This window comes from Macaca nemestrina, chromosome 8, assembly GCF_043159975.1.
Source record: "Macaca nemestrina isolate mMacNem1 chromosome 8, mMacNem.hap1, whole genome shotgun sequence".
Classification (NCBI taxonomy): domain Eukaryota; kingdom Metazoa; phylum Chordata; class Mammalia; order Primates; family Cercopithecidae; genus Macaca; species Macaca nemestrina.
This window is the reverse complement of record NC_092132.1, coordinates 125,665,127-125,679,048: the sequence shown is the minus strand read 5'-3', so window position 1 is coordinate 125,679,048 and position 13,922 is coordinate 125,665,127. Positions and strand designations below refer to the sequence as shown.

The 13,922-nt window shown below is 41.7% G+C and overlaps 1 protein-coding gene across 3 annotated transcripts in view; it reads right to left on the bottom strand.

The window, feature by feature from the left end:
- Positions 1 to 13,922, bottom strand: part of LOC105481987 (integrator complex subunit 9) — a 126,955-nt gene that overhangs the window by 15,184 nt on the left and 97,849 nt on the right. For all 3 annotated transcript variants that reach the window (XM_011741786.3, XM_071068447.1, XM_011741787.2), the window contains 2 exons: positions 11,986 to 12,166; positions 3,896 to 3,956 (listed from right to left, as the gene is read on the bottom strand). In XM_011741786.3, coding sequence (XP_011740088.1) covers positions 3,896 to 3,956; positions 11,986 to 12,166 — 242 coding nt within the window. The remainder of the gene's footprint in view (positions 1 to 3,895; positions 3,957 to 11,985; positions 12,167 to 13,922) is intronic.

The following is a 13,922-nucleotide window of genomic DNA, read 5'->3' as shown; positions in this document are numbered from 1 at the left end:
CACACTTAAGTCACTTTTAAGCATTATCTATAGTTCCTGTAGCTCTACTGATCAATGCATAGAAACTAAGATAAATTCATCATTTTTTGCCAATTGGATCTACCTTTCTAGCCAACTTACTGCATCTGACCAGCGGAAATGAAGCTGTGGGGCAGGAATTCTGGACAGTAATTTGTTACCAGTACTAAGGGCAGAACCATCGTTTCTCATGCGCAATGGTAACAATACCAAGGGTCGACTCCCTCGTGCCCTAACAATGACAGGTGCACCTGAGGAACCCTGATGGTGCGACCAGTCTACTCACATTCCTAACTCTAAGTGGCACCAGGTCATCTGTGACAGGTGCGTAAGTGAGAATGTGATCACGCTCCTAGGAAACAAGCTCTACAGCAAGGCTGACTGCAAAGGAAGCAAAATAGACTTTCAAAAGCAAAGTCCACCACAAGATGTTTTGCCACACTTAATTTTCTGACATTTTAATAATATTTCTAGCCTGTATTTCACTATGGCATTGACACAGCTTGCAAAAACCCTGGCTGCTGAAATACTATTTAGACTACTGCAACCAAAAACTAACTTCTTCAAAACCTTCTACTTGGCATCCTGGTTCACTTATAAGACCTCTCCTTTACAGTATGAAAACAGTAATTACATTTAAAGTAATTAGCAGGACATTTGTTGAAATACGTGTTAAATAGTTAACTCTAAAACAAAACTCTAAAACTAAATTCCTAAACGTATCTATCTGCACTGACATGCTCTATGTAAAAACAGTCTATCTGCCTTAGTTGAAGAAAGGTTATAATTTTGACAAAGAAATGAGTGGGGAGATAATCACAGTTAACATGGATGTATTGTAACAGTACACTCATCAAAAGCAGCAAATGAACACTGACACAATACTGCCCCCTCTCATCTACATGCCCCATTCAGACTTTACCAACTGTTATCAATGCTCCTAATAGCAAACAAACAAGACAACAAACAAGTTCTTCCATTTCCAGATCCAGCCCATGGCCATGGAGTGCATGTATCTGCCACAACTCTTCATTTTCTTGGCAGTTCCTCAGTCTTCCCTTGTCCCCTAGGTCTCCGGCATTCTCGAAGGGTACAGATCAGTTATTTTGTTGAGCATCATCAACTTGGGTCTGAATGCTCATTAGATTCAGGTGAGGCATTTTTAGCAGCAGGATCACAGAAATCATGCTGTTTTCTCAATAATTTGCACTAAGAGCCATGCAGTGTCAATTAGTCCAATTACTGGTGATGTTAACGTTGATTGCATATGTCAAGTTTGTCCAAACTCCAGTTACTATTTCTCTCTTTAAACATGAATTTTGTGGGGACACACTTTTTGGGACTATAAATGATCTAGTTCTTCATACAATTTTTACTTGTTGGTTTTAGCACCCACTGGTGTTTCTTGCAGGAATAAATTATAACTGTGGTGGCTGTCAAATGGTGATTTTCTAATTCTAAGATTCTTTCCTACATTAATTATGTAAGTTTACTGTTGGAAGAACTTTCCCTTCTTGCCTACGTACTCAGTTACTTCACTATGGATGCGGGAGTTTCTGTTATTCAATGGATTGTATTCATTACTAGCATTATTTATTTTGATGTTCCAGTGATCTCAGATGTGGCTTCTGACCCACCATTCTCTGAGCACACAGCAAGATCTTTCAGCCTCATGTTGTATTTTCCAAAGAGGCCTGGTTCCTTTTAGTGGAGAATAGTATCTAGAAACAGCATCTGGGAGTTAAATGTGTTCTTCAGTTAGTGGCATGTAACTCTCCCAGGCCCTCTCTCTGGCCAGAGTTGGAAGATACGTATGTGCACACACGCACAAGTGTATTTCTCTCTGTGTCTGTCTACATATATTGAAAATAGGAGTTCACACCAATACCATCAATTCTATCCAACAGCACAGGATTCATTCCGGCCTTCGCTCTTTCCTTATATCTAACTCTGTACACCTTGATGGATTTTTTACAAGGTGAGCACATGTACATCAAGAAATAAAGCATTACTAGCTCCTCAGAAATCCCTCTTTGTCCCCTTCCTGTCACTACTGTCCCCTCCCCTCCAGGATCACTACCACACTGGCATCTAATACCACAGATTAGTTTATTGTATTCAAAACACAATAAACTAATTTTATATAATAAAATCATACCATATCTACTCTTTTAGATCTGGATTTTTCACTCACATTATGTTTGTGAAGTTTATCTACACTGCATGTAATTGGAGCTTATTTGTTCACAGTGATGTAAGGTATTGTGTGATTATACCACAAAATCTATTCTATTGTTGATGGGCAGTTGAGTATATTTCAGTACTATTACCAAAAAGTTTAGTTTTTTTTTTTTTAAAGACAGGGTCTTGCTCTGTCACCCGGACTGGTGTGCAGTAGCACGATCACAGTTCACTGCAGCCTCAAACTCCCTTGGCTCAGGTGATCCTCCCACCCCAGCCTCTAGGGTAACTAGAACTACAGGCATGCTCCACCACACCCGGCTAATTTTTTGTATTTTTTTGTAGAGACAGGGTTTTGCCATGATGTCAAGGTTGGTCTCAAATTCCTGGCCTCCAGTAATCCTCCCACCTCAGCCTCCCAAAGTGTTGGGATTACAGCTGTGAGCCACCACACCTCACCAAATTCTAGATCTGTGTGTGTGTCTTTTGGTAACATCTCTATGCATTTCTGTTCGATGTATACTTTAGGAACAAAACTGCTGAGGCATAGAGTACATTGTTCAGCTTTAGCAGATACTGTCAGTTTTCTTTTTTTTTTTGTTTTTGAGACAGAGTCTCCGTCTGTCGCCCAGGCTGGAGTGCAGTGATGCAATCTTGGCTCACTGCAGGCTCCACCTCCCAGATTCATGCCACTCTCCTGCCTCAGCCTCCCGAGTAGCTGGGACTACAGGCATCCGCCACCATGCACGGCTAATTTTTTTGTATTTTTAGTAGAGACGGGGTTTCACCGTGTTAGCTAGGATGGTCTAGATCTCCTGACCTCGTGATCCGCCCGCCTCAGCCTCCCAAAGTGCTGGGATTACAGGCATGAGCCACCACGCACGGCCGAAACTGTCAGTTTTCTAAGGTGGTGATACCAATTTAGACAACCTTTGAGTGAAAATATAACCAAAAAGAGGAGTAACTATTGTGTGTTAGCTTCATGGTAGTAGAGCAACAATAACATGAAACACAGAAAAATGTTCATAATATACCCTTGGGTGAGAAGAATCTGACAACAAAGCTGGGTATTCAGCTACACAGAAAACACCCATTTGTTCTGTGAGGGAGGAAGAAGCCTTTAGTTTTTGAACTGAAATGTTATTGTCATCATTAAAAATGTACATATATGACTGACATAACTGGGAAGAACACTCTGCCAATACATAAACCCAATTCAAAAGGGTAGTAGTATGTATCAAAATAAAATTCCTCATGCGGTCAGTAGAACAGAAGCAGGCTATGAATTGCATGAACATAGTACAGGCTAAGCATCCCTAATCCAAAATGTTCCAGAATCTGAACTTTCTGGGCACCAACATGATGCTCAAAGGAAATGCTCACCGGAGCTTTTTGATTTCACACTTTCAAATTTGGGATGCTCAACCAGTAAGTATATTCCCAAATCCCAAGTCTGAAACAATTCTGTGGCCCCCAGCATTTCGGGGAAGGGCTGCTCCCCGTGTGCAACAGAAAGTGTTAATAGAAGGAAAACAAGTGAAGCTTGAGTTAAAATACTTCCCTGCGTCTGACTTGGGAGGCAGAGGGGTCTACAGGTTTACTGGGGGTCTGCTGTGTCTCACGACCTGCTGCCTGCATCTGCATCAGGTTACCCACACTGCTTCCTTTCCATGTCCCAGTGATTTTGTTTTCTTACCTCTGCATGAGGAAAAGGTGGTTCTGGAAGATACACCTTACTCTGTTTGTTGTGACAAAGCCTATTAAAGAGGAAAAACACAGCAGCATGTGAGGAGGAGCACACGGTGGCATCTGTTGCCACCTAGAGGCAGCAGTGCAAATATTAAATACTGAAATTTATTAAAAATTTCCTGCCAGCGAATTTCCCCGTGAATGAAAGGCAGTGCCTACAGAGCACAGACATATCTTGTATTTTTTTAAACTTTAGAAAATTTCTCAATACGTTTTTTATTAAAATATAAACTTGTTATTTTGGAATAATTTTAGATTTAAAGAAAAGCTGCAAAGACAGTACAGAGTTCCCATGTCCCCTTCTCCCTATGTCCCCAGAGTTAACATCTGATATGACTGGCACAGTCATCAACTAAGAAATTAACATCAAGACGTGACAATCAACTAAACTCCAGACTTCATTCAGATTTCACTCGTTTTTCAATTCATGTCCCTTTTCTGTTCCAGGATCCAATCCAAGATACCACAGTGCATGTAGCTGTGATCAATTTCACAAAGAAAGTGATCTACACCTTGAGACATGGCTTCTGTTTTTGTCTATGTACTCTTCTTTTTTTTTTTTTGAGACAGAGTTTTGCTCTTGTTGCCCAGCTGGAGTGCAATGGCGCAGTCTCGGCTCACTGCAACCTCTGCCTCCTGGGTTCAAGCGATTCTGCTGCCAAAGCCTCCCAGGTAGCTGGGATTTCAGGCTACAGGCACCCGCCACCATGCTTGGCGAATTTTTGTATTTTTAGTAGCGACGGGGTTTCACCATGTTGGCCAGGCTGGTCTTGAATTGTTGACCTCAGGTGATCTACCCGCCTTGGCCTCCCAAAGTGCTGGGATTACAGGCGTGAGCCACTGTGCCTGGCCCACACACTCTTTTTAACAGCAGCATTGTTAACTCCAACGAGAGAAGAACAAAGGATCGTGGGCTAGAGACACTGTGAATGTTTTTGGTAATTTACGTTTGCTTTTTCCTAGTCAGTTATGACTTTACAATACTGAGATGTCTGGATAAAGCAAATGTGGCAAAAAGTTTAGTTGATAAATCAATATATGTGAGTGTTGTGCAGGTTTGACATTTAAAAAACTGTCCTACTTAGAGGGGAGGAGCTCAGGGCTTCAGGGCTTGGATTTTGTATTAATACATTGTATCTAATTTTTCCTACCCTTAGTTTCATTTAACTGTGGTTTAAAAAAATCACTGTATACCCTACTTGGAAGATATAAATATGGAAGAGCAAGATGCTTTTGGAGGGTTACCTTATATTATCTAAATAGATACTAGTTCCGTCTTTACTTCTAGCTCAGAGAGACAAACATAAAGTGCTTGGTTCTAAACTTATTTTTATTGTTCCAAAGGACATTATCCTACATCCATTAAAGGCAGAGATTAGGGATACCGAAGAGATTACAATATGATTAGAGATTGTGAAGCCCATCTACATAACACTTAGGCCAGTTCTGCTAACAGATCCTTCATGCTCTGCTCTAGAATCTTCATGCAGGCACAGCAGACAGCAACCCACCCCCTTTCTAAGACAGAGGTTGAAGGACCTGATTAGAGTTTGCTTCTTCTGGGGGTAGCTGCTGGAGTTCAAAAGGAGATCTGTGTATACCAGATTATCAGAAGAGTGAAGAATAAATGATGCTTCCAGGATCATCTCTAATTGGGAATGTGACAGACCCTCCTGCTCCCTGATGGCCGGACCTCAGGTACCACACACTCTTCCACTGCTTGTTCAACAAAGGATCAGAGCCAGGCGCTGTGGCTCAGGCCTGTAATCCCACCACTCTGGAAGGCCAACGTGGGTGGATCACTTGAACCCAGGAGTTTGAGACCAGCCTGGGCAACATGATGAAATCTCGTCTTTACAAAAATTAGCTGGGCATGATGGTGACACCTGTAGTCCCAGGTACTCAGGAGGCTGAGGTGGGAGGATTGCTTTGAGACCAGGAGGTTGAGGCTGCACTGAGCCGTGATCGTGCTATTGCACTCCAGCCTGGGTGACAGACTGAAAGCCTGTCTCAAAAACCAACCAACCAACCAACCAACACTCCAAACCCCACAAAAGATCAGAGAGGTCTGTCAAGAGCTATTCCCTCCCATCTCCATCCCCTGCAAAAACAAAACCAACCCAAACAACCAAGCCTCTTAGCTTGGAGCAGGGACAGACACTGGATAGCAAGGGGCTGGGCTTCTGCAGGCATCAAAGCAGGACCATGCAGAAGCCAGAGCAGAACCCATGAGAATGGGAAACACAGAGCCAGGGAACCAGAGTGGCAGGGAGTAAGCCCAGGACAGCAGGCCGGGCCTGAGGCTGAGCACAGAGCAGCCAGGCTGTGAGGCACCCATTCAGAACACCAAAGAGGAGAGGAAGCCAAACGTCAGAACAGGCTGTGGTGGTCCTGGCGTAGGGGCCTGGGACTTGCTAAGTTAATGCAAGTCTGGAGCTAGCAGCTATCCATTTTGGTAACTAAGTTCCTTATTTAGGGAGAAAGGGTGCTTTTCAGCAAGGCTGCATGAAAGAGAACAGCACAGTGAAACAGAAATACAGAGAAATCTCCCAGGCTCAAAGATTCCCCTGCCTCAGCCTTCTGAGTAGCTGGAACTACGGACATGCACCACCATGCCCTGCTAATATTTTAATCTTTTGTGGAAATGAGGTCTTGCTATGTTGCTCAGGCTGATCTTGAATTCCTGGTCTCGAGCAATCTTCCCGTCTTGGCCTCCTAAAGTGCTGGGGTTATAGGTGTGAGCCATCCTGACTGGCCTCTTTCTACTTCTTTAACTATTTGTCTTCACACTTCCTAAATATTTGTTCTCTACCGACCCCCAAAATGCAGGCATTACTTAAGTCCATCCTTTTCCCACTGCCTGTTCTTCTAACCTGAAATCCTCTCCCCAGGCAATCCCATTCATTCTTGTGGCAATCCCAGCCACTCACAACTACCTCAATGCTGAGGACACCCAACCTGTGACTCCAGCCTGGGCTTCTCAGATCTTTGAACTGGGCAAGTTTCACCTGCACATCCCCTGCCTCAGGCACCGTGAATGCCCTCAGGGACAAAACCAAACTAAGCTAACCATCCTTGCTGTATGCACCTACCCTTCCTTTATAGAATCTATTTTGTTTGGGGTCAACACGATCTACCACACTAGAAATTGCAGTGTCAATCTCGATTGCTACCATTTCTGTGTCAAGTAACCAGTAAGTACTGCCCGTTGTATTTCCTCATCGCCTCTCAAATCGGTTCCTGCCTTCCTTTCCTCCATGATGGTAGAGACTGGAGTCTTCTGTCCCTCAGCCTCTGCAAAGACTATTGTCTTATACTTCAGTTTCACCCACTCCCACCACCCCCAACAAACTTCACATAAATGCAGAAGGCTCTATATAAAATGCACATATAATCATGTTCATTTCCTGCTTAAAATCCTCCAATGAATCCCTACCATGGACAGGATCCCTCTAGCCTCGTACCCTGCCACTCCCCACCCTGAACTTTATACTGAAACAATAAAGAACTATGGATAGTTCTCTGAACGAACCAAACCATTCAAACCTCCCATCTATGTCTTGGCCTGTGTTATCCCCTCTTGACCCACACTATCACCCCCAGCAGCCCACCCAGCTCATCCTTAAGTAGGGTTTCTGTCTGGCTGATTCTTGGTCATTCTTCAGGAGCACCTCCTTCCAGAATGCCTTTCTTAAACCCCCAAATGGGGTCACCACCCCTTCTCTGAATACCATACACATATACATAGGTGTATGCGTGGGTATGTGTGTATATATCTCCATCAGATTATTTCCAAGTGGTAAGAGGTTTACACAGCTGCCTCTTCCTTCATGGTACACATTCCTCAAGGTCAGGGACCTCTTTGTATCCTCAGTGCTTTGGCACTTAAAGGTTTATGGACTGAACTAAATACAACTACAGATGGAAACAAGAATAATATGATCTCTGAGTTTAGGAGTCCATGGGAGGAATATTTGAAAGGCTTAAAAGACAGAGACACATCTCATGTCTCAGCATGGGAAAACTACTGCAAAGATGCTGATTTGTAATTTATAGGTTTTGTGGACTCAAAAAAATATTCTGAAAACTGGCAAAGTGATTCTATAATTCTTACACAAAAATAAGTAAGCAAAAATAGCTCCAATAATTCTGACTAAGAAAAATAATAGAGAAATGTACTTTACCACTGAGTACAATTATAAGTGAGGCTGCAGTTATTAAAATATATTGGCAGTATGTTGGCCAAAGAATGAATGGATCACTCAATCAGGGTAGTCTAGAAACAAAATCTAGTACATATGAAAGTCTGGCATACAACATTAACACAAGTCAGTTGAAAAAGTTAACATTATTCAGTAAATAGTACTTGGACAGGTAACTACGTGACTATTTGGGAAAAAAACAAAGTTAATGCTTCTCTTCATACTCTATACTAAAACACATTCCAGATAAAATAGTTAAGGGATGATGTAAAAAAAGAAAGAAAGAAGCTACAATAAAACTGAAAGAAAGTAGGTTTAGCCATGTGACACCTATCAGGCAAGAATTTTCTAAAGATAATATCAACAGAAGAAACTGCAAAAGAGACTAAAATTATCAGTATAAAAAACTAAAAAAACTTATTGCAAAAAAACAACCAAAAAAACCAAAGGCCTAAATGCAATGTGGACCCTGGATTGGATCCTGAACAGAAAAAAAAAAAAAAAAAAAAAATTGTGGAGAAACTGGTGCAATCACAATAAAGATCAGAGTTAATAATAATGTACTAATGTTATTTAGGCCGGGCATAGAGTGACTCATGCCTGTAATACCAGCACTTTGGGAGGCCAAGGTGGGTGGATCACCTGGTCAGGAGTTCGAGACCAGTCTGGCCAACATGATGAAACCCTGTCTCTACTAAAAAATACAAAAATTAGCTGGGCATGGTGGTGTGCACCTGTAATCCCAGCTACTTGGGAGGCTGAGGCAGGAGAATCACTTGAACCCAGGAGGCGGAGGTTGCAGTGAGCTGAAATCGTGCCATTGCACTCCAGCCTGGGCGAGAAGAGCAAGACTCCGTCTTTAAAACAAAAAAACAAAAAACCAAAAAAAGGTACTAATGTTATTTTAAAAATTTGGATGAATGAACATGGTCACGTGAGACATCAACATTAGGGGACACCGAGTAAGAGGTATACAGGACCCCTCTGTACGATCTGTGTACTTCTCTGTAAATCTAAAATCATTCCAAAGTAGTAAGTTTATTATTTAAAAATTGGAAAAAAAAAAGACAAAAATGTGCCAAAATAAGAAAAAAAAAGTCTACCTAAATATATCCTTAATACATATATAAGGAGTTCGAATAAATGTATGAGTGATGTACAAAACCTCTAACAAGTAAATGGGCAAGAAGAGAACGATTTTACAGAAAAATCTTTCTGGAAAGCAATTTAGATGCAGATAATAAGCATTAAAAACTATTTATACCCTTTGTTCCAGTAATTCTACTTTTAGTAATTTACCTAAAGCAAAAGATGTCACCATATATACAGAGATATTAATTGAACATTTGTTACGAAAAGCAAAAAAATTGGGAAAAGCCCTTCCATCCAGTAGTAAGAAATAGTTAACTACATCATACTATATACAAATGATGTACAAATGATGGAATAATGTAGTCATGTAAAATTTATGTTCTTAAAGATTTGATGCTTTAATATTTATTTATTTTTTTCTTTTGAGACGGAGTCTTGCTCTGTCACCCAGGCTGGAGTGCAGTGGCTCGATCTCGGCTCACTGCAAGCTCCGCCTCCTGGGTTCACACCATTCTCCTGCCTCAGCCTCCTGAGTAGCTGGGACTACAGGCACCCGCCACCACAACTGGCTAATTTTTTGTAATTTTAGTAGAGATGGGGTTTGACCGTGTTAGCCAGGATAGTCTCAATCTCCTGACCTCGTGATCCACCCACCTCAGCTTCCCAAAGTGCTGGGATTATAGGCATGAGCCACTGTGCCTGGCCTCTAATATTTAATTTTTAAAAGCAGGATTCAAAATTAAATATTCAGTAAGATACTGATATAGGAAAAAGAAATACATCAGAATGCTAAGAGTGGTAAGTTACTTCTGGATAGCAGGATTATGGGGTCAGTTTTTTTTTTGAGATGAAGTCTCCCTTTGTCCCATGCTGGAGTACAAAGTCGTGATCTCGACTCACTGCAACCTCTGCCTCCCAGGTTCAAGTGATTCTCCTGCCTCAGCGTCCCAAGTAGCTGGGATTACAGGCACCCACCACACGCCCGGCTAATTTTTGTATTTTAGTAGAGATGGGGTTTCGCCATGTTGGCCAGGCAGGTCTCAAACTCCTGACCTCAGGTGATCTACCCGCCTCGGCCTCCCAAAGTGCTGGGGTCACAGGTGTGAGCCACTGTGCCTGGCCGGGGTCAGTTTTTTTTTTTTTTTTAACTGTCTTCTGTAATTTAAATTTTTTTCTATGGTAAACACATATTACATGTATATTAGAAACTAACAAATATCTAAAAACCAGAAACACAAAAACAACCTCCTCTCATTTTTGTATTCTCGACTTCTGTTGAATAAAATATTCCAACAACATAAAACATATGTGGTGGGTGAAAACTGGACTTGAAGAGTGCACACCCTGCTGGGATCCAAGCACAGAAGCCCACAGGGCTGGCCCAGGGAGTTATCTTCTTCAGTATTTTTATTAAGGATCTGGAAGCAGAAATTCAGAGCACACTGATGAAATGTGCAAGTGATACTGAGGGTAGACTGCTCATTACTCAAGATGACCTTCCTCTGTTGGGAAAAATGAGACCCTGTTCACAAAGGATAAAATTCACTGGGTACCAATAAAAAGTGACAAAGGGCCGGGCGCAGTGGCTCACGCCTGTAATCCCAGCACTTTGGTAGGCCAAGGCAGGCGGATCACCTGAGGTCAGGAGTTTGAGAACAGCTGACTAACATGGTGAAACCCCGTCTCTACTAACAATACAAAAATTAGCCGTGCATGGTGGCGGGTGCCTGTAATCCCAGCTACTTGGGAGGCTGAAACAGAATTGCTTGAACCCAGGAGGCAGAGGTTGCAGTAAGCCAAGATTGTGCCACTGTACTCCAGCCCGGGCGACAGAGCAAGACTCCGTCTTAAAATAAACAAACAGAAAAAAAACGCACAGAGAAGAATAATTTGTACATAGGATAGAGAAGCCTGTATGAGTCTAAACACAGGAGGGGTTTAGAAAAAAAGACCACAGAAGGGAATGAAAAAAGTACTTTAAAAAAGCAAGAGTTGGGAGCAGCATAATTGAATATGTTACGAGAAGGTGATGCACAAATTCCTTTTTAATTAGAAACTCAGTACATGCTGTGTCTATCTGGTTACCTCACGACTAAAAGGATTAAATGCACCCTAGACTGCCTGTGTCACAGTCCCAGAACATTTGGGAAGCACCATTCTAAGGCACCATTGGGATACTGTACAAGTTATTTCCCACTTCTCCCTTTATTTTTGGTCAGGTGAGTTACATTCAAACATGCATCTAAATAACTCTAAAAAGGTTCACTAACTTCGTATTGTTTAATATTTTGCCAACTCTAGGATTTGATCAATTTTCTGATGTAATAAAATTTTGTCAAATATCATACTGTTGCAACTTTAAAAAATCTAGTTTTTCTTCTCAGATTTGGTACTATACATTTTAGACAACATGAGCTTGGGCTTGAAAAATTTTTTTAACTTTTAGAATGTCATTTCACTGAGTAACAGGCAGAGGGTGACATTTGAGAAGTATATAAGATTTTTGTTACCAATTTTGAAAGTGCTGTAAGTCTCTGCCTTACATGCTTCCCTCTTTGACAACTATTATTCTAAACTTAGCAATGCCACAGTTTTGGCTTTTAATAATGCAATCTTATCACAGAAAGAAAAACAACAAAATGAAATTTCCATAGTAATGTGAGAAAAAACAGGATTATTTTTATTCTTACTGCTTGAATGTCCTGAATCAAATAAAATTCATAGAAAAAAACTACTGACATACCACTCAGCAAAGATCTGGGAAAACTCCAGTGAACTGTTGGCCACAGGGGAGATGAAGTAGAGGGGGACGCTGGAGAGCCCAGCTGAGTCGATGTACTGATACAGGCACTCCAGGAGGTCATAGATCACTCCAGAAGGGTAGCAGGGAACCAACACGTTTCCTCCATTGCGGACTGTCAGAGCTAGAAAAGTGGATGCCAGAGGAGAAAAAACGTCGTATCAAGAGGGCAGTGTTATAGACTGTAACTTGTAAAATAAGATTTGCACTTGTTTTCCGACTTCTGTTTTTATGATTCACTCGCCTGTCTAATAACCTGCTTCTTTTGAAGAACACATCAAAGCAGGGGATGCTATAGGCTGATACTGATTTTCTCATCACTGTCTAATCTAGGTCCCTGGGAATAGAGCATGTGATTAGGGGTTTGGGTTTTTACCAATGGCAGCTGAGCTTCAGGACAGAGCCTCCAAGCTCCTTCCTGTTTTAAATCCTGCTCAAAAATTTGCTGAATTTGTCTCTGTTCAGTCTCTGAACATGGCTGAATGACATATAAGGAAATAGGCCAAGTTTTTCTGTTTGAGTAATATTTGTCTGCAGGAGTTAGTAGTATTTTGTTTCATTAACGTTTGTCTGCAGGAAAATCCCCTATACTTTAAGTACTTAGGCTCACCTAGATGCTGTTAACTTGAGTGCTGGTGGACTTGCTATTGCTAGAGTATGGTATTAAAGTAGGGTACAGTGGAGAAAATCAACATAGCTGGTCATAGCTCAAGAGCCTAGCTCAAATCCTACCTCTGTCCCAACCCACAGGACCACAGGAAAGCCACTACAACCTTCCCTGGCCTCAGTTCCTGCATCTGTTACACGAAAAGAATGAATGAGATCAGTAATTTTCAAGCTTCAGTTTGCATGGAAAATGTCAGAGAATATGTTGAAAATGCAACTTTTCTTCTGGGTGTCTCCTTTCCCCAGAGATTCTGACTTACCAGGTAGGGCCCCCAAATTTGCATTTTTAATAAGTAATCCCATTGGTCTTAAGGAATGTGGTTAGTGGACCCCACTTTGGGAGACTGAATTAGAAGTAAGGTTCCTTTCAAGCCTAAAGTTCTTCGAGTAGATGATTCTAGACTATAAACAAACATACAAACCAAGACTATTTGAGATTAGTCCAATTATTTTTCTAAGGTAAAAATAAATTACCTTTGGGTTAGTATCAAAGAACAAAAACAGACTATGTTTATTAGCATGGCCAAGTGAAATTTCTAAGAACAGTGCCTTCCATGTAAATATAAGAAGATGACCACTTCTTCTTCCTAGAGCAGAAGTAGTATCACTTAAAGTTGCTAGAGCTGAAGGTCTGAGCTCATTAACTTAGCTGTTATGGACTGAATGTGTGTGTCCTCCACAAGATTCTTATGTTGTTGGCCTAACCCCCACTGTGATGGTACAGAGAGGCAGGGACTTTGGGAAGTGATCAGGTTTAGATGAGGTCACAAGGGTGCAGGCCCCATGATGGGATTCATGCCCTCGTAAGAAGAGAAAGAGAGGCTGGGTACGGTGGCTCACACCTGTAATCCCAGCACTTTGGGAGGCCGAGGCGGATGGATCATGAGGTCAGGAGTTCGAGACCAGCCTGGCCAACATAGTGAAACCCCGTCCCATCTCTACTAAAAATACAAAAATTAGCCGGGCACGGTAGTGTGCACCTGTAGTCCCAGCTACTCAGATTTAGTGAGTTATATCTGAAGGAAAATAAATTTCTTACAGGTAGAAAATGCCCCATACCTCTCTTAATTTAGCCTTTCTCCAAAAGAAGAAAGAATAAAACCAATCAAATATTAGTGGGGAAAAAATATACCTGTTTGGCTGGGTGCTGTGGGTCACACCTGAAATCCCAGCATTTTGGAAGGCCAATGTGGGCAGATCGCCTGAGGTCAGGA